The following is a 20,106-nucleotide window of genomic DNA, read 5'->3' as shown; positions in this document are numbered from 1 at the left end:
CCTCCATCTCCCTAAACTTCAGTTTCTTTATTTGCAAAACGGGAACAAGAAGAGAATGCCTTAATACCTCCCCAGAGTTTATATTCCAGTTGGGGGTGAAAGGGAAAAGGAGAAAATGAAATAGACATGATGGATATAGAGTATGGCCAGCAGTGGGGGTGCTACAAAGATAAAGAATAAGCTGGATGGGACGCCTCAGGGATGAGAGGGAGGGTTGCTATTTTATCATCATGGGAAGGCCTCTCCAGCAAGACCATCTTTGAGCCTGGAGCAAATGGGAGACCCCTGAGAAAAGTGCTCTTAATGCAAGAGTGTGTTCGGTATGTTTTAGGACCAGCAAGGAGGCCAGAGTGGCTGACAGTGAGCAGGGAGGACAAATGGGAAATGAGAGGAGAAGGGAGGTGCCTCGGGGCCTCTACACTTTCAGTCTGAGTGAAATGAGGGCCAGGGGAGGGTGTGCTCAGACTTAAGGGTGCAGGCTGCTGTACTAAGGAATTGACTCTGGAAGGTGCAAGAACAGAACAGAGAACCAGGTGAAGAGCAAAGACAACATCCAAGTGGGCAGTGGGGGGTGGGTACTGGGACCAAGTAGTGGAAGAGGTGGAAAGAAAGTGGGACTTGGGGCATCTGGAGGGTAGAGACAATGGGGTTTATGGCTGGACTGAACAGGAGTTTTGAAAGCAGGAAGGACGATGTCAGCTTTTTAACTTGAGCAAGTGGGAAAATGCAGTTGCCATTTACAGAGAGAGGAAGATGGCAGAAAGAATGGGTTTGGGGTAAAATGAGGAAAAGACAGAGTTTGCCGGATGTCCAAGTGGAGGTGGATGTAGGGGTCTGGAGGTCAGGGGAGGCTTGGGGGCAGGAGAGGCCTTTGCTGACCATCTGTCTAAAAGACCACTTTCCTGAGGCCCCGGGGGGCTCAGACGGTTGAGTATCCGACTGTTGGTATTGGCTCAGGTCATGATCTCACAGTTCATGGGTTTGAGCCCCACGTCTGGCTCTGAGCTGGCATCGTGGAGCCTGCTTGGGATTCTCTCTCCCTCTCTCCCTCTCTCCCTGCCACTCTCCTGCTCGAGCTGTCTCTGTCTTTCTCTAAATAGGTAGATGATAGATAGATAGATAGATGATAGATAGATAGATAGATAGATAGATAGATAGATAGATAAACAGATAGATAAAACTTAAAAAAAATTTTTTTTAAAAGAGCACTTTCTGGGGCACCTGGGTGCCTCAGTCAGTTAAGCATCCGACTTCAGCTCAGGTCATGATCTCATGGTTTATGGGTTCAAGCCCTGCGTTGGGCTTTGTGCTGACAGCTCAAAGCCTGGAGCCTGCTTCAGATTCTGTGTCTCCCTCTCTCTCTATCCCTCCCCGCCTCAAAAAATAAATAAAACATTAAAAATTGAAAAAAAAATAGCCCTTTCTCACCTCGTCACCTATTCTGTCCTTCCCAAGGTTCTGTTTTCCCCTAGAGAACGCACCCGCCCCCAGCATGTTCCAAGCAACTGTTTGCGAACTGCCCCTGAGAGCAGGACTTCGTCTTCATTCATGACTGAACCCAACCCCAGTGCCCAGAGCGATCCTTGGGGCAGGGCTGGGGCCCAGTGACATTTATAGAACAACTGTGCCCAGCAGAGTAAGAACGAGCACCTCAGACAGGGTCCTACCCTCTCAGGTGTTGTCAGCTTGTGGGAGAACTAGCTGATTAAGGACATGAGAATAAAACTACAGAGGCCTGATGGTAAGAGAGCACCTTCCCCGCCACCCCGTCGTCCTTGCTGGGCGAGGCTGGAGGCACAGGGACGGGGTGCTCTCAGCTCTACGGTGAGACCGGGTAGGCCGACTGCTCTTTGGAGACAGGAGTGTTTATCACCCAGGCACATTTCTTCCTCGACCCCTTTTATGATTTTTTTCCCAGCAAAACGGGAAGTACAAATGTATTCCCTCTGCTCACAACTCTTTAGCCCATCTATTCGGGCTTTATGCGTCTGGTTATCAAAATAGCTTTTTGATATTCTCAAGGTAAATCAAATATCACCAAGGCAAGCGCCTCATCTTTAAGATCCTAAACATAATACCCTTGGGGGCCTGTATTTTTCATTAGGAAAATTCAAATGTGCACAGAATTAAATAACATTCAGTGAAATAGGGGGCCTGGCTGGTTCAGAGGAGCATGTGACTCCAGATCTCAGGGTTGAGTTTGAGCCCCACGTTGGCTGTACAGCTAACTTAAAAATAATAATAATAATAATCCAGTGAACCTCATATGCCCAGCACCATATTCAAGAATTAACAAGATTTTGCCACATTTAGGGATCCTTTTTCTTGTTTTGTTTTGGTTTTTTTGCCTTTGAGATATCTGTGTGTGTGTGTGTGTGTTTAATTGTGGCAAAAATACACATAACACAAAATTTGCCATCGTAATCATTTTTTTAATGTTTATTCATTTTTTTTTTTGAGAGAAAGACAGAGCGGGAGCAGGGGAGGGGCAGAAAGAGAGGGAGACACAGAATCTGAAGCAGGCTCCAGGCTCTGAGCTGTCAGCACAGAGCCCCACGCAGGGCTCGAACCCATGAACCGCGAGATCATGACCTGAGACGAAGTCTGACGTTCAGCGGACTGAACCACCCAGGCACCCCACCATCTTAATCATTTTTAAATGCACACTTCAGTAGAGCTAACTGTATTCACATAGCTGTGCAACAGATCCCTGGAACTATTTCATCTTGCAAAAACTCTGCACCTAATTTTTTAAAGTTTATTTTTTTATTTTGAGTAGGGGCGCAGAGGGAGGACAGAGAGAATCCCAAGCAGGCTCTGCGCTTCAGGGCTTGAACTCATGAACCATGAAATGATTGGCTGAGCTGAAGTCAAGAGTTGGATGCTTAACCAACTGAGGCACCCAGGGCCCCCAAAGCTCTTTACCTATTAAACAGGAACTCCCCACTTCCCCTGCCTTCGTCCCTTGGCACCCTCCATTCTTCTTTCTATTACAATGAATTTGACGATTTTAGGTACCTCAGATCAGTAAAATCATACAGTATTTGTGTTTGGGACTGGCTTATTTCACTTAGCGTTTATGTCTTTAAGGTCCATCCATATTATAGCATGTGACAGGAATTTGTTCCTTTTTAAGGCTGAATAATATTTCAGTGCATGTATATGTTGCATTTTGCTGATACATTCATCCTTCATGGACATTTGGATTGCTTCTACCTCTTCTTAGCTATTGTGAATAATGTTGCTGTTAACACAAATGTGCAAATATATCTTCAAGATTCTGCTTTCAATTCTTTTGAAAGAAGCATGAAGCACGGAGTGAAAATGCCACTTCAGATGGTAGGTCTATGCTTCATTTTTGAGGAACCGGCATACGTTTCGCGTAGCAGGTGCATCATTTTATATTCCCACCCACACTGCACCAAGTTTCCAGTTTCTCCACATCCTTGTCAACATTCGTTATCTGCCGCTTGCGTTGTTTCTACACTGGCCATCTTCATGGATGGGAGCTGACACCTCACTGTGGTTGTGATTTGCATTATTCTGATGATTAGCGATGTTGAGCATCTTTTCATGTGCTTGTTGACCATGTGTATATCATGCTTGGAGAAATGTCTATCCTTTTCCACTTTCAAATCAAGTTCTTTGTTTTGGGTGCTGTTGAGTTATGGGTGTTCTTCACGTATTCTGTATAATAAACCCTTTATTGGATACATGGTTTGCCAATATTTTCTCCCGTTGATTGTGTCCTTTGACACACAAGAGTTTTTCAGTGTGAGGTAGTCCTGTTTCTCTACTTTTGCCTTTCTTGGTTGTGCTTTTAGTGACATATCTAACAAATCAACACCAAATTCAATGTCATGAATTATTTCTTCTATGTTTTCTTCTAGGAGTTTTATAATTTTGGGTCTTACATGTAGGTCTTTAATCCATTGGATTGCATTTTTATATGATGTAAGGTAAGGGTCCAAGTTCATTCTTTTGCATATGAATTGCCAGTTTCCCAACACCATTTGTTGAAGAGACTGTTCTTTCCCTATTAAGTGACTTCACACCCCTGTTGAAGACCATATGAGCAAAGGTTTATTTCTGGGTTCTCTATCTATTCCATTGGTCTGTATGTCTTGTTTATGCAACACCATGCTGTTTTGATCATTGTAGCTTTGCGATATGTTTTGAAATCAGGAAGTGTGAGAATGCCAACTCTTTTTCAAAATCATTTTGGGTATTTCAGGGTCCTTTAATATTCCATACGCATTAAGGATGAATTTCTCTCTTTCTGTGAAAAATGCCAGTCAGATTTTGATAGGGATTGCATTACATCTCTAGATCACCTTGGGTGGTACTGACATTTTAACAGTGTTAAGTTTTCCAATACATGAACGTGAGATGTCTTTCCACTTATTTGTGTCTTTAATTTCTTTCAGCAATGTTTGGCAGCTCTCGGAGCACAAGTCTTTTGCCTCCTTGGTGAAGCTTCTTCCTAAATATTTTATTCTTTGTCATGGTATTCTAAATGGAATTGTTCTCTTAATTTCCTTTTTAAATTTTTTTGTTGTTAGTGGATGGAAACACAGTTGAGTTTTTCATGTCGATTTTATATCCTGCAACTTGGCTGAACAGTTCTTTTGTGTATAATCTGTAGAGTTTTCTGAGTGTAAGACCACGTCATCTGCAAATGCAGATAGTTTTCTATTTTCCTTTCCAATTTAGGATGCCTTTGTAGCTTTTTTCTTGCACTATTAATGTGTCTGGGCTGCTGTAACAGATGCCACAGACTGGGTGGCTCATAAAGAACAGAAATTTATTTCCCACAGTTCTGGAGGCTGAGAAGTTCAAGATCAATGACCTGGCATATTTAGTACGTGGTAAGGAGGGCCCACTTCCTGATTCACAGATGGCTGTCCTCCTGCCCTGAGGAATGGTAGAAGGCACAAGGGAGCTCTCTGGGATCTCTTTTGTAAGGGCACTAATCCCATTCATGAGAGTGGAACCCTCATGACCTAATTACCTCCCAAAGGCCCCAATTCCAAATGCCATCGCACTGGGGGTTAAGTTATAATATCAGAATTTGGGGAGGACACAAACGTTCAGTCTGTGGCACTTGCCTCACTGCTCTGGCTGGGGCTTCCAGTACTACATTGAATCAGAGCAGTGAAAGGAGGCATCCTTGTCTCACTCCTGATCTTAGAGGGAAAGTTTTCAGTTGTTCACCACTGAGCATGATGTTAGTTGTGGGCTTTCATATATGCCCTTTACTATGTTGAGGTAGTTCCCTTCTATCTCTATTCTGTTGAATGTTTTTATCATAAAATGATGTTGAATTTTGTCAAATGCTTTTTCTGCATCAGTTGAGAGGATCATGTATTTTTTGTCCGTGGTTCTGTTACCAAAGTGTATCCCATTGATTGATTTTTATATGTCAAAACATCCTGGCAACACCCCCAAACTGGGCTGGGCTAATACTCTGTGTAAATGGATCATCAAAGCTATCTCTCATGACCCATTTATAAATACCGTTTACATTTCCCTAGGTGAAACCTCAGATTCAGTGGGTTCCCTAGCCCCAACAGGGAAGTTTATGTTAGCGCTATAGGGCTTTTTAAGCTCACATGATTCCATTTTACTTTCTTCCCTTAGCACTTAGTGGTTTACCTGAGGCATCCCCACACCAAGATAGATAGGTAGGTGATAGGAGGGTAGGTAGGTAAGTAGGTAGGTAGATAGATAGATAGGCAGGCAGACAGATGATAAATTTGACAGTCTTGAACTCTGAGAGCTTAAGCTCATGTTCTGAGCCACTTAGCAAGCTTTCTGATAAGATTTCTACCAAGATTCCTCATTCTTCTTCCTTGCCCACATCCCATTATGTCACCAAGATATTAAGAGAGATAAATGTTTCCATTCAGCACACCTTCCTTGAAACCTACAGGAGCTGAAATCAGACTCACTACTACTCGTTACGACTTTCAACCACGGGACCTTGAGCGATAACCTCATCGTCCCAAACCAAAGGAACCTCATTTATAAAATGGGGATAATCAAAGTCTTGACATTATGCAGCAGTTACAACAGTGAAATCAAATGATATACAGAACGCGCCTACGGAGGGTCTGGTGCACACGTAGTTGTCTCCTCCAGCTGAAAGAAGAACTCGTTGCCAAATAACTAACAAAAATAATTACCTTTCTTGAGTGCGAGGACAGGGCGGGCACGGCGACATTATTTCTCAGAACAGCACTACCATCAGACATTGTTTTATCGGCGAGGAAACTGAGTTCGGAGAGAAGCACCAGCTAGAGGGAGAGGAGCCAGGACTTCAAGTCCAGTCCATAGACTTGTGTGCTCTTCACGGCCACACTACAGCATCACTTGACAACCCAAATCCCAAGCCTGACTGGTCTTTAAGGCTAAGGGTTTCCAGCTGCCCACGGAAGGTGCAGTAGCAATGCTGCAATCAGCACTGTCAGCCGTGGCCCCCAGGCCCCCAGGGGACTCTTCATATGGGGCATAGAGCCAGCATAGAGCCTTCACAAGACTGCCACTCTGGCTGTGCCTCTTTCCCCCCGCCAAAGAGTGTCATTCGGGTGAATCACCTACATTACTCTCCCTACCTAAACTAACCCCTTCTCTATTCGGGGTTTTTGTTTATTTGTTTCTCTTACCCTGGCTGCTTACCTTTCAAAACTCAATATACACACCACCTCCTTTAGAAAGTTTCCCCCATGCCCCAGTGTGGGCTGAGTAGAGCTTCTCTGTACTTCATGGCTCCTGCCCCCCATGTGAGTGTCTGAGGTCATCTTTCTTTTGTTTGTTTGTTTTTCAACATTTATTTATCTATTTTGAGGAAGAGGGGGAGAGCACTGGGAAGGGGCAGAGAGAGAGAATCCCAAGCAGGCTCTGCCCTGTCAGCACAGAGCCCGACGTGGAGCTCGATCTCACAAACCACGGAATCATGACCTGAACTGAAATCAGGAGTCAGATGCTTACCCGACCGAGCCATCCGGGCGCCCCTGAGGTCATCTTTTTATTACTTCCCCTCTCCACTGGACTAGAAATTCTTGAAGGTAGGGACTGACTTTCAGCTCTGCTTAGCACAAGGCCCGTATCCAGATGGCACTCAACAATGCTTACTGAGTGAACAGATGTCTCAACCTGGCCTCTCTGCTTTTTGCTCAAGGCCATGCTCGGGGCTCACACGTGCTGACTTACCACACCTACCACGCCCACCACATCCTCCGTAACCAGGTCTGCTCTCCTGGATCCAGATCTTTGACTCCTTTGGGCATTTACTTCCCAAACCTCTCTTGGGTCTGGCCTCCCCCTTGGTGGTAGCAGCCCAGCTCCTCACCTTGAACTGCAACCCTGTCTACACTATAGCACTCCTACAGGCCTCCAGGTGTTGCGAAAGTCAGACTGTATTCGGATACTCAGATACCAGCCCACGGATTATATGGCCTCTCCAGGGCACCAAGCACATGCTCAGAGGTGCCCCTGATTAACAGCAGTATAAATCATGCAGTGAAAGCCTTGGCTCCTAATCTGCTATTCAAACATACATATAGTCATGACATTCCAAACAAAGAAAGCATTTCACTGAGCAGGCACTAGTTCCAAATCAAATAAACATCTAGAAAAAAAGGACACACAGTTCCCCCAAGATTCCAACTCATACCATCTCTTAAGGGACTAACTATCAAATGTTAAGTAGTGTCTTACGAACATAAATTTCTTCATTACTGACATCTGTTTCCCATTCATTCGTGTTAGTTTCTCTGATTAAAGCATCATTTCGGAGCCAACTTCTCAGTACTGGTTGAAAAGAAAGTAGGGAATCTGGCGAAATCTGATGCAAACTTAAGGAAATAGATCATTCATTTTAAGCATACTTTTTAAAAGCCATCCAGCCCTGGAGAGACTGACCCAGGAAAGAAATGTTACAAAGTACAGTATGGGGCACAGAGGAGACCCGCCCAAAAGATCTGGGTCTTGGCAGCTACCTTGGAGTCTAGCAGCTGGAGAAGCAAAAGAACATTCTAGTCAGAGCAGGCATGCTGGGGAATGTTCCGGCCAAAAAGTTCACCAACGCTGGCGTTTGCTACCTCACCCAGTACAGGGGGGACTAAATTAACATATTAAAACAAGAATGAATAAATAATACATTGTTTCCATAATTTTTTCCTGGATGTTATGATGTTTGAGATCTTTAAAAAAAAACTTTCTGGGTTGAGGAGACTGTAGCCAATTCTTAGAGGTGGCAAAGGTCTCAGAGTGGAGTGTGCCTTTGATATGTTCCCTAACCAACCCAGAGCTCACCATTTTCTGGTGGGTACAACGCCAGGAAGCAATATTCCTCTGCCTGCATCATCCCAGGGCCAAGCACCAGGCAACTAACTAGAGATAGTAGCTGAGAGCCCCCCAGAATAATTCAATCTAGCCAGCTCTAAACTGCTAACGCCACCTTGCCTTTTTCCCTCAGAAATTCCAGTAAAGACCGTAGCCTAAGGTCTCACATTGCTCCTGTCTTCACCTCCTGACCACCCTGCTGTCATTCCATGTGGCCCTGCATGGCGTGCCATGCCTCCTGATTCTAGAACTCGGGGGGTGTGATGAATTTGTTTCCTGAGCCTCTCCTCGGTCTCCCGTGGCCACACCTCACTGACCATCTCAAGGAAGAGTACGACAGATACAAAAAAAAAAAACACAGAATCATCGTTATTAGCTATCAGGAAAGGCATTTTCCAAAAGACTCCTTGAGAGTGACACTGCTCCAAAGTCATCTGCCCCTATTTTTGTCTCCAGTCTTGAAACTACTCCAATCTGACTCACATCCCCACTCGCCACGGGCATTGCTCTTGTTGAGGTGGCCAGTGAATTGCCCATTTGCCCAATTCACTGGTCAGTTCCCAGTCTTCATCTTCCTGACCTTCAGCGGCATTCGGTGCAGTTCACTGCTGCCTCCTCCTTGTGCTCTTTGCTGCCAGCAACCTGCTCTTCTGATTTTACTTCTCCCTCACCGTCTCCACCTCTCGTCTCCTTGCTGGTTCTTCCACCCCCAGCCTCTAAATGTTGGAGCACCCAGGCTCAGTGCCTGGCCCTTTTTCCTGCATCAACACTCATCCTCTTGTTCATCTCAAGACTTGAGGGGCGCCTGGGTGGCTCAGTCGGTTGAGCAGCCGACTTCAGCTCAGGTCATGATCTCACGGTCCGTGGGTTCAAGCCCCGCGTCGGGCTCTGTGCTGACAGCTCAGAGCCTGGAGCCTGTTTCAGATTCTGTGTCTCCCTCTCTCTCTGCCCCTCCCCTGTTCATGCTCTGTCTCTCTCTGTCTCAAAAAAATAAATAAACGTTAAAAAAAAAATTAAAAAAAAAAAAGACTTGAAATTCTAACATATACATATCACGTGTGTAACTGACCACTCCCAAATGTATATCCCCAGCCTAGGGCTCTTTCAGACTACATGGGCAGACTTCTACCCAATGTCCACGTGCACCTGTCCAATGAGACAACTCACATTTTTAATAGCTTTATTGAAGTTTAGTGTGCATATCGTCACATTCACCTGCTGTCAGGATACCATTCAATGATTTTCAGGAAATGTATAGATTTGGACAACCATCACCACAGTCCAGTTTTAGAATGTGTCATCACCCCAGAAAGTTCCTTTGTGCCTATTTACAGTTAATCCTGACTCCCACCCCAGCCCTAGGCAAACATTGGTTTGTTTTATCTCCCTATAAATATGGCTTTTCCAGACATTTCCTGTAAACAGAATCATACAGTTTGCAGTGTTTTGTGTCTGGCGTCTCTCACTTAGCACAATGTTTTTTGAGATTCATAAATGTTGTAGTATCTATCCATGTTTCATCCCTTTTTCATGCTGAGTTCTATTCCATCACACAGATACACCACATTTTACTTATTCAACCACCTGTTGGTGGACATTTGGATTATTTCCAGTTTGGGGCTCTTACAAATAATGCTGCTAAGAACATTTGCAACATGTCTTTGCATGGACGTACGTTTTCATTCCTTTTGATAAGTAGTAGAATTTCTGGGTCATATGATACATTTATATTTAACTTTTAAGAAACTACCAATCGGTTTTACAAAACGGTTTTGTCAATTTACTCTCCCACCGACAGTTTATGAGAGTTGCCAACACATGGTATCATCAGTCTTTAATTATAGTCTTTATAAGGTGTATAAAGGCATTGCAGTGTGCTTCTAACTTGTATTTCCCCAGTGATTAATGATAGTATTTTTTTCATTAGTAGCCATTTTTGTATCATCTTAGTAAAATGTTTATTTAAATTTTTGCTCATTATTAACCAGATTATTTGCCTCACTGTGAAGTTGTAAGAGTTCTCTGTATATTCTGGGATACAAGTACTTTATCAATACATAATCACAGATATTTTCTCCAAGTAACTATCTTATCTTTTTATTTTATTTTCTTCTTTTTTTTGAGAGAGAGAGACAGAGAGAGCATGCCGAGCAGAGGAGAAGGGCAGAGGGAGGGAGAGAGAGAATCTTAAGCAGGCCCCATGCTCAGTATGGAGCCAGATGCAGGGCTCGATCCCACGACCCTGGGATCACGACCTGAGCCGAAATCAAGAGTCGGACACTCAACCGACAGAGCCACCCAAGCGCCTCTCTTTTCATTTTCTTCATCATGTCTTTCGAAGTCAAGTGTATCACTTTTTTTCTCTCATGGATTGTGCATTGGGGATTATATCTAAAAATTCTTTGCCTAACCCAAGTTCATGACATTTTTCTCCTATGTTTTCTTCTAGAAGTTTTATCCTTTTAGCTCTTACCTTTAGCGAGGTCTGTGATCTCTCCTGAGACAACTCAGATTTTACTCCACTGAAGCTGAGCTCCTAATCTCCTCCTCCAAACCCTTTGTCCTATGGTCTTCCCCATCTCACTAAACACACATTTCATTCTTCCATGGCTTGGGTCACCCTTAACCCCTGTCTTCATCTGCCCCCATCGGTACGTCCCCATAAGTCCCGTTTCCTCTACCTTCAGAATAGACCAAAAACACCTAAAGTACGCCTATTTCCCACCATATCCACCACTCCAATGCGGATCCAAGCCACCTCCAACTCCCACCTGGAGTATCGCATGGCATCTCAGCTGATGCCCTGGCTTCTGTTCTCACCCCCGCAGCCGGAATGGTCTTGGGAAAATAAGGTCATGCCACTCCTCTGCTCCAGCCCCCCAGTGGTTCTTACCTGACTCAGAGTTTAAGCCAAATTTTGTAGGATGACCTACAGAGTTTGTTTCCACCTTATCTCTACGACCTGATGCCCTGGGATTCCATCTCCCACCCTTACGTTTCCCCTTTTGGCTCTGGTCCTACATCAGGCATGGCCCTGTCTCAGAGTGTTTGTACCAGATATGACTTATAACTAAAATGCCCATCCCCCCAGTCATCCACGTGACTTGATCCCTTATTTCCTTTACCTGCTCCAATGTCACCGTGAAGCCCGTTAGGGGCACCTGGGTGGCTCGGTCAGTTAAGAAGCCCTTGCTCGGCCACTCCACTTAAAACTGCACTACACCCCTCCCTTCTAGCCCTCTTTCGCCCTGATCAGTTTTACTTGTTTTCAAACCACCTATTACCATCAGATGTACTAGATATACAGCCTGTTTGTGGTCTCCCTTCCCTGCCAGAAAATTCACTCCATGAAGATGAGGATTTGTTTGTTCTCTTCACCGTTCTATCCTTCATGTCCCGTACACATAATAGGTGCCCAATGCATATTTGTCAGCTGAATGTTTGAAAACTGGAGGAGATTCTCTAGTCTAGCGTGTCCAAAATTGGGTTTTGTAGAATACTAGTATCCTGACAGAGATTAATGCCTGCAAAAATACGCCAAGTTCAGAAGCTTTACATGTTATTTTCCCTCTTGGAAGTTCACAAAGCTTGTTCTGAGGCCACTCAGTTGCCCTGGCACCTCTCACACAGTCCCTGACCCCCCTGAATGAGGTTCACATTTTTTTCTGCTCTGCCCAAGGCAATGTGGAAGTCTCATCCGTGGGCAGAATTTTCATGGCAAACCACATCTATGAAGCCACGTTTCAGAATCTCAGCCCTGTCTGAAGCCCCCTTGCCTTATCCCACCACCATGATGATGTTGGAGCACAGGGACAGAGGGCAGGGCTGGCCAGGCTCAGTCCTGCCCACGCTGATGATCCCCGTCTCAGTCAGCTCCAGCTGCTCGAATGAAATAGCACAGACTGGTGACTCAACCAACAGACATTTATTTCTCACAGTTCTGGAGGCTGGGAAGCCCAAGATCAAAGCTCAGGATCATTCAGTTCCTGGTAAGAGCTCCCTTCCTGGCTAGCAGATGGCCGTCTTCTCACTGTGTCCTCACATGGTGGAGACACAGAGAGCCATAGTTCTGGACTTTCTTTTCTTAGAAGGACACTAATCCCATCTTGGGAGACCTACCCTCATGACCTCACCTAATCCTAATTACCTCCCACAGGCTCCACCTCCAGATATCATCACATGGGGGTGAGGGCTTCAACATATGAATTCTGGAGAGACAAAAGCATTCAGTCCAAAACAATCCCCAAGCCTGGGAAGTGTGCTGACACACAGAGATGTGGGAGGGAGCAAGGGGCAGAGCTGCAATCCTGGGGTCCCAGCACCCCGGAGTCAGAAGGAGACATACACCAGGATAAAGGCCCCACGTTTTCAGTTAACATGAAATGGAAATGTTAAGGAGGCTGTGAAATAAAGAAGCAGAGAAGAAGAAAGTGACTGCAGAAATCCCTCCAGACCCCTCAGCAAATGTGAACTATCAGCAGCGCTGAGGCTCAAAACACAGGGCACAGCCCGCTGTTCTCAGCCTGTTTGGACTTTCATTTTATGTAGTTAAATTTTCACAACCGGTACTCCTTTGTTTGATAAAAATTAGAAGGAAATAGAAGAAAATAATCACCCACATTCTTTCACCCTAGTGACAACCACCATTAACCTGAGGCCCTTTCTTTGTGCCGGGTTTCTTCTGTGTGACAGCTAAAGACACACTATGTTCACAGAGGGCTGACAGTGGCTGGAAAGACACTCCATTTTCCTACATCCATATGAAGGTGGTTAGAGTCGATGACAGTCCAAATGATTGTCCAACTCATCACGTTTTTTCCTCTCAAGCCTTGGGGATATTACCTCTGCTCCCCTCCAATTTTTCCTGCCAAGGTCAGCTGGCTTCTGTGCCGATGCTCTCCCAACCCCCCAGCTCCATATTTACATTCTATCCAGGAATATTATAACAGCAGGGGGAGCTTATTTGGGGGAGAGGTAAGGCAGGCCAGTGGCACGTGGGTGGCTCAGTTGGTTAAGCGTCTGATCTCAGCTCAGGTCATGATCTCGGGGTTCATGAGTTCTAGCCCCAGTTTAGGCTCTGTGCTGACAGCTCAGAGCCTGGACCCTGATTCAGATTCTGTGTCTTCGCCTCTCTCTGACCCTCCCCCACTCGCTCTCTCTTTCTCTCCCTCTCAAAAATAAATGAACATTAAAAAAAAAAAGGCAGGGCAGGCCATGTTTTCCCAACCCTTTTGTCCACTGTCCCAATAAAAATTATGCTATATGTAAGTTGCCATTAAAAAGAATTCTGTCATATTTTAAATACTTTATTGATGACACAGATAGATAAATAGTAATAAAATATAAATATAATAATATAAATATTAATGTCTTAAAATAAAAATGTTATATCACTGTTAAAGACTCTATATGGCACAGTGATTTGATGACCACTGTAATCTCCTTCAAAAACCAAAAACAAGCCCTGAACAGTTGGAAATCTGACACCATTCCCCTTTCTTCTTAAGCTCCTTCATTCCAACCCTCCCCCCCAAGAATTTTAAGTAACCTATTTCTATACTGAATTTTTTTTAATTTTTTAATGCTTATTTATTTTTGAGAGGGACAGAGACAGAGCACAATTGGGAGAGGGGCAGAGAGAGAGGGAGACACAGAATCTGAAGCAGGCTCCAGGCCCTGAGCTGTCAGCACAGAGCCTGATGCGGGGCTCAAACCCACAAGCTGTGAGATCACCTGAGCCTAAGTCGGACGCTCAACCAACTGAGCCACCCAGGCGCCCCCTAACAAACTGAATTTTTTATTGTGCTATTATTACAATTATCAATGGTACACAACTGACGAAAACATAAACATACTATAGGATTTGGTAAATCTTTATTAATCATAACAAGTGAAACAAATCCATAAAAACCTTTAGAAAGCATATTCTTTAACTAGCGAGGGAAGTTGGAAGAGAGAGGTCACGAAACAGGCATCATCACCATGCTCACATATTCTACATAATCCATGTGAGTCCAGATAATACCAATTCAAATCCAAACCAAAAACACCCCATTTCTGATTTTATGTCCTCAGAAAGTCCTGGGGTACCCCATGGTAGACAGAGAGTTCAGGTCTCAGCAGTGAGATTCACAGAGCAATGTTTTGCAAGAAGTATGGGACTCTCTCAGCACTAGTAGGGGGAAGTGGAGAAGGAGCTATAGAAACTTCTCCGTAAAGACAAGATCACATCAACCTGGGACAGAAGACGACAAGACTAGAACACTACTTCAAAATGAAGTGCTTATCTTCTTACAAAGTAGTTGTTTCCCAAGGGGTCAGGTTTATAGAAGTGGTTAAGAGAAAAGTGGAAAGTGGCCACCATTTTGCAAAGCCTATCCAGAGAGAGAAATGGGTAGAGTGAGTATGGGTGATAGGACAAAGGAGACGGAGCAGAGAAGATCTGGAAACATTTGCAGCTGGGAAGCTGATGAAGCCTCCAGATGAACAGGTGTCCTGGGAAGCTAGAGCAGCCTTGTGAGGACATCATCCTGCTGCTTCTGCGAGAAATAACACCTTGTTGGCTCAGTTGGTTAAGAGTCCGACTTCGGCTCAGGTCATGATCTCACAGTTCATGAGTTCAAGCCCCACATTGGGCTCTGTGCTGACAGCTCAGAGCCTAGAGCCTGGTTTGGATTCTCTGTATCCCTCCCTCTCTGCCCCTCCCCATTTGTGCGCTCGCTCACTCTCTCAAAAATAAATAAACATTAAAAAAAAGAAAGAAAGAAATAGCACCTTATAGAGGAAATCTGTATTTCATACTCATTGACATTATGTATAGAAGTTTAACAGGATGCTTATTCTCATTATTCGTGAGCTCTTGCCTCCAAATCAAGTCTTTAATGATTTTTTAAAACTTATTTTCATCATCCTCTTCTTATTCCATGCCATGGAGACTTTATTTACGCCAGGTTTGCTCGGCTGTGTCAAAGAGCCTCTGTACGTACATGTGAGATCACACCCTTCCTCGGCCTTGGCAAGTCTGTTCTTCTCCCCCGGGCAGGAAAAATAGACACGTGGGACCACATAGCAGATCAGTAATGTAGTGGAGTAACTGACAATAAATTAGGGGGAAAAAAATGTCTTACGAGGGTTATTGCAGTTCTAGTTGCTTAAAGAAACACTGCTTCATTCTACCACGATAAAAATGAAAGCACCAAATCTCTACCAGTTCTTAAGTCAAAGGGGGTGGATGAGTCCACGTGGTTTTCCATGAATATCACATCCTTCGAGTTATCTGGAGAAAACGGTTATCACATCAGGTTTCATCCAAATGAGGATTACGTTCATTTTGTTTGTATAATCTCCCTCATGCTCCCGTGCTTCCTTTATATTTTTTTCCTTACTGATTTAGTGCTGCACGGTGCGGGTACAAAGGTCCTCAACTCCATCCTTGCCCTCAAGTGGGGCACATTCTAGCTGGGAAAAAGACACCTCCCCAGCTAGTTGTGCAGATCAGACTCGAGAATCTCTATACCCTTGAAATGTCTTTCACTATCGCGAACTCTAAAATATCCAGCAAGAACTGCTTTTTACCATTTTAAAATCTTTCACAGTTTTTAAAAGTAATCCTAGAGGGGTGCCTGAGTGGTTCAGTCGGTTAAGCCTCTGGCTCTTGATTTTTGGCTCAGGTCATGATCTAGAGGTTTGTGAGTTCGAGCCGCACATCAGGCTCCACGCTGACAATGGGTGGAATCTGCTTAGGATTCTCTCTCTCTCTCAAAATAAAGAAATAAACTTAAAAAAATATTTAAAAAAGGTAATCCTAGAGAAGCCATTTCATTTTTTTTATTCAGATGAGATAATGTTTAATAAAATATATTGTCTCTCTTTTAAACACTAATTCATAAAATTATTCTAGTGAATTAAGTGGTAGCTATTTTAAGTAAACTTGAAAAACTGGATTTTTTTTTAAGGAGGGGGAAGTAAATGAATAAGGTGCGTTTTCATGTTTTTCTTTAAATTTTTTTAACGTTTATTTTTGACAGAGAGAGAGAGAGAGAGAGAGAGAGAGCATGAGCGGGGGAGGGGCAGAGAGAGAGAGGGAGACACAGAATCCGGCTCCAGGCTCTAAGCTGTCAGCACAGAGCCCGACATGAGGCTCAAACTCACAGACTGCGAGATCATGACCTGAGCCGAAGTCAGACCGCTCAACCGACTGAGCCACCCAGGCGCCCCCATTTTCATGTTTAAAAACAATTATTGACTATTAAAGGACTTCTCTCTGGAGCAGAAGTAAGGTGGGTGGCCAGGCAGACAACAGGACTGGCAAGAACCAGTCAGGAAGCCCGCCTTTGTCCCATCAGGGAACCACACACACTCTGTGACACTTGCCATGTGCCTGCCCTGCGTGGCTGGGGACCATGGAACCTGAGGAGGAAACGGGTATTAACCAAATAATCACACAAATGTGTGAGTTCACAGGGTGGCCAATGCCATACAGGAAAAGTCTCGGGACCCTCAGCACATGTAACAGTGCATGTGATCTGCCACGTTTACGTGATCTTCAAAATGGAAAATAGTGGCTTGATGATCTTTTAAGCGAGTGAAAAAAGAACGTCAAGGGCATTTTTTCTTTATTATTATCATTTTTAAATTTTTATTTATTTTTGAGAGACAGAGAGACAGAGTGAGAGGTGGGGAGGAGCAGAGAGAGAGGGAGACACAGACTCTGAAGCAGGCCCCAGGCTCTGAGCTGTCTGTCAGCACAGAGTCCAACGCGGGGCTTGAACCCAGGAACCGCGAGACCACGACCTGAGCCAAAGTCAGACACTTAACTGACTGAATCACCCAGGTGCCCCTACATATATCTAATAATATGTTTGAAATACATGCTGTGTCCATGATTTAGCCTAGGGCCATGGCTTGGGTCTCTAGAAGGGTTTCTCCGATTGAAGTTATCAGCGCTGTTGGAAAGCTGAACCCCGAACTCATTGGCCATCCATTCACCTACGAGCCTGTTTCTCATTCAACAGATTGGAAAGGCTCTTCCCAATGGTAACTGAATTGGTGTGCCTGTGCCTGGAATAGTTGAGTGTCATTCCTTTTATTCTTAGTTAAGTCGATGTGGCATTGCTGGCGGGACCGAGGTTTTCCGTCTCAGTCACAAAGAAGCCAAGACATGTACTTATTACGTCAAATGGACGGCTGTCAGCATTATCTCATCTTTGCTTATGTGAAGTTCTAAATTTGCAAAATAAAATTACATTCTCCTGTTATTTTTTTAATCTAGTCTTCCTGTTGGAAAAAAAAAGGAAAAAAATGTTGTTGAAAGTAATTTTTCTGTATTCTTTTAGGCTTACCTCCAATTCCTTCAGCTTCCAGAACGGGCTTTGCAGAATTTTCCATGAGGGAACGCATGAGGGAGAAATTGCAGGCTGCCAGGGTGAGAAAAACCACATGAATATTTTGTTCCGTGCTGATTGCAGTTCTCCAGGTCTTGTCTAGAATGCTGCGTTTGCTCAAAACTGCGTGCGTTTGAATGCCGTTAAATTTGTTTTTCATGTTTTAAATATTAATGTAGTATTTAACATTGGCACAGGTGGAAAATTATGCTTAAGAAGAATTTAATGTCCTTTTTCTTAACCATTTCATTCGCTCTTATCTCTTAAAGAAGCGCAGCGTGTAGTTTTTAGTGACTGTCTGCCATCGAGATGGCGTCGGTGACACTACGCAGCAGTAATTTTCTGTCTGCCTTTTTAGTCCAAAGCAGAAAGCACGCTGCTGCAGGAAATCCCCACCCCTCGGCCCAGGCGCTTACAGAGTCCCGGTGAGAAAGAACTGGAGACCGAATTTGGTGCGGAGGTGAGAAACGGGACTTCTCTACTTTGTGATCAAAGACAGTGAGGCGGAGGATGACATTGCCAGCAAAAGTTTCTAGAACAGAGCTATGCACAGAGGAGGCATTCGGTGCTAATTAGTAGTCATCATAGCTACTGTTTGTAGAGTCCTACTCAATGCCAAGTGTTTTGCCAGGTCTTTTTCTCATGTTGCCATGTCATGATCCCAGCTCCCCTAGGGGAGTGGGTTCTGTTCTCTTCATTCACATGTGACCGATGAGCACACTGAAGTTCGAAGCACCTGCCATCCCCATGTGGAGGAGTCGGGATCGGATTCCAGTTCTTTCTCATTCCCAGGCTGCCTCGTGGGTCGGCATTGCTGGATCCGGGGATTTTCTGGGAAGCAGAGAGAGATAGGTGTGCAGGAGGAAAGTAGGGTGGATTGGTGGCGGCCTTGAATGCCACACTGAAGAGCTTCGATGGTTTTCTACAAGCCATGGTAAGCAGTCGGCCATAGGATGGGGAGGTGGTTTGAATGCACAGGAGTGATTTTTGTTTGAATCTGAGGGGGTGAGGGGCATCTCCATGTGTGCTCCTCTGTCTACAGATACATACAGAGGAAAGGACTGGGCCTGGAGAAACAGGTTGAGGACACATTTCTACTGCAGTGAGTTTTGAAGTTTGGAGAGGCCTTTGTTTCCTGACAGAAGACTGAATGAGGAGGGTTTTGACCTTCGGCCCATGAGGAGGACAGAAAGCAGTACAAGATAGAAAGTCTTGTCAGAAGGAGATAAAGGATTGGGGCGCCTGGGTGGCTCAGTCGGTTGGGCCTCTGACTTCAGCTCAGGCCATGATCTTGTAGTTCGTGGGTTCGAGCCTCGTGTCGGGCTCGGTGCTGACAGCTCAGAGCCTGGAGCCTGCTTCGGAGTCTTCTTTTGTCTCTGCCCCTCCCCTGCTTGCATTCTGTCTGTCTCTCTCTCTCTCAAAAATAAAGAAACATAAAAAAATAAAAGACGTAGATGAAAGACAAGCCTGTAAGAGGGTGGAAGAAGGAAGGAAAGAGCAGAGCCAATGGCTCAGTGAAGTGTTTGCAGATCTGGTCCAACTGTGTGTTGTTGATGATGACGATTTGGGTTGTTTTTCACTGTTGAGACAGCACAGGCATGAAGGAATTTCTGTGGAAAGATCACTGATTGCTAAGAGGATGGCTTCTCTTTTTCTGTCATGAGATGTAATAAAATGTTGTCACATTCATCCCAAACAAGCCAAAGATCGCCTGACTACAAGGAAAGTTACAGCTGTGCACATGTGACGTGGCCCCTGGTTCCTCAGTGGGAATACTCCGTGGGTCCGATGAAATGGCTTTATGATAGTTTATTGCTCCACTCTGCTGAGAAGGCATTTATTTTTCTTTGATTCCAATTATTTTCTTCATTGTAAGAGCCATAATTCTGAAATATTGGAAAATAAAGAAAAACCACCTAAAATCCCATCAGCTTGACACAAGCACTTTAGTTATGTGGGTAGGTGTGTGAATCCCAGCGTCTGGTCACATGGGCTACATGATAGCAGGGTCTGGTCTCTTATATCTGAGCTTACCTACACTTCCTGATTGATAGTCATTTCACAAAATCATGGCAGTTCTCACTTGTGCATGGGCCATGAATATGATATCCCAAATAAAGCTTCAAGTTGTAGAAGTAAAAATATACTCCCTTGGCTTATAGAGTATTTATTGTTTTTTGTGAGCAGGACCTTGACTTATAGCCATTATATTCTATATCCCCTAAGAGCCACTGTATGGATTTGAGGTGTTGGAAGAGGTCATCAAAAAGACGTGACCGCAGGGGCACCTGGGTGGCGCAGTCGGTTAAGCGTCCAACTTCAGCCAGGTCACGATCTCGCGGTCCGGGAGTTCGAGCCTCGCGTCAGGCTCTGGGCT

At 44.6% G+C, this 20,106-nt stretch overlaps 1 protein-coding gene across 11 annotated transcripts in view; it reads left to right on the top strand.

The window, feature by feature from the left end:
- The window catches only part of CC2D2A (coiled-coil and C2 domain containing 2A), a 155,543-nt gene that overhangs the window by 12,695 nt on the left and 122,742 nt on the right, over nucleotides 1–20,106 (top strand). For 10 of the 11 annotated variants that reach the window (XM_023253304.2, XM_023253302.2, XM_023253303.2 and 7 more), the window contains 2 exons: nucleotides 17,682–17,770; nucleotides 18,088–18,189. In XM_023253304.2, the coding sequence (XP_023109072.2) occupies nucleotides 17,682–17,770; nucleotides 18,088–18,189 (191 nt within the window). Of the gene's footprint in view, nucleotides 1–17,681; nucleotides 17,771–18,087; nucleotides 18,190–18,542; nucleotides 18,664–20,106 lie in introns of those variants that run through there. The other variant, XM_045056568.1, reaches the window with a different exon arrangement.

This window comes from Felis catus, chromosome B1 (assembly GCF_018350175.1).
Source record: "Felis catus isolate Fca126 chromosome B1, F.catus_Fca126_mat1.0, whole genome shotgun sequence".
Lineage (NCBI taxonomy): Eukaryota > Metazoa > Chordata > Mammalia > Carnivora > Felidae > Felis > Felis catus.
This window is presented reverse-complemented; position numbering and strand designations above follow the sequence as displayed.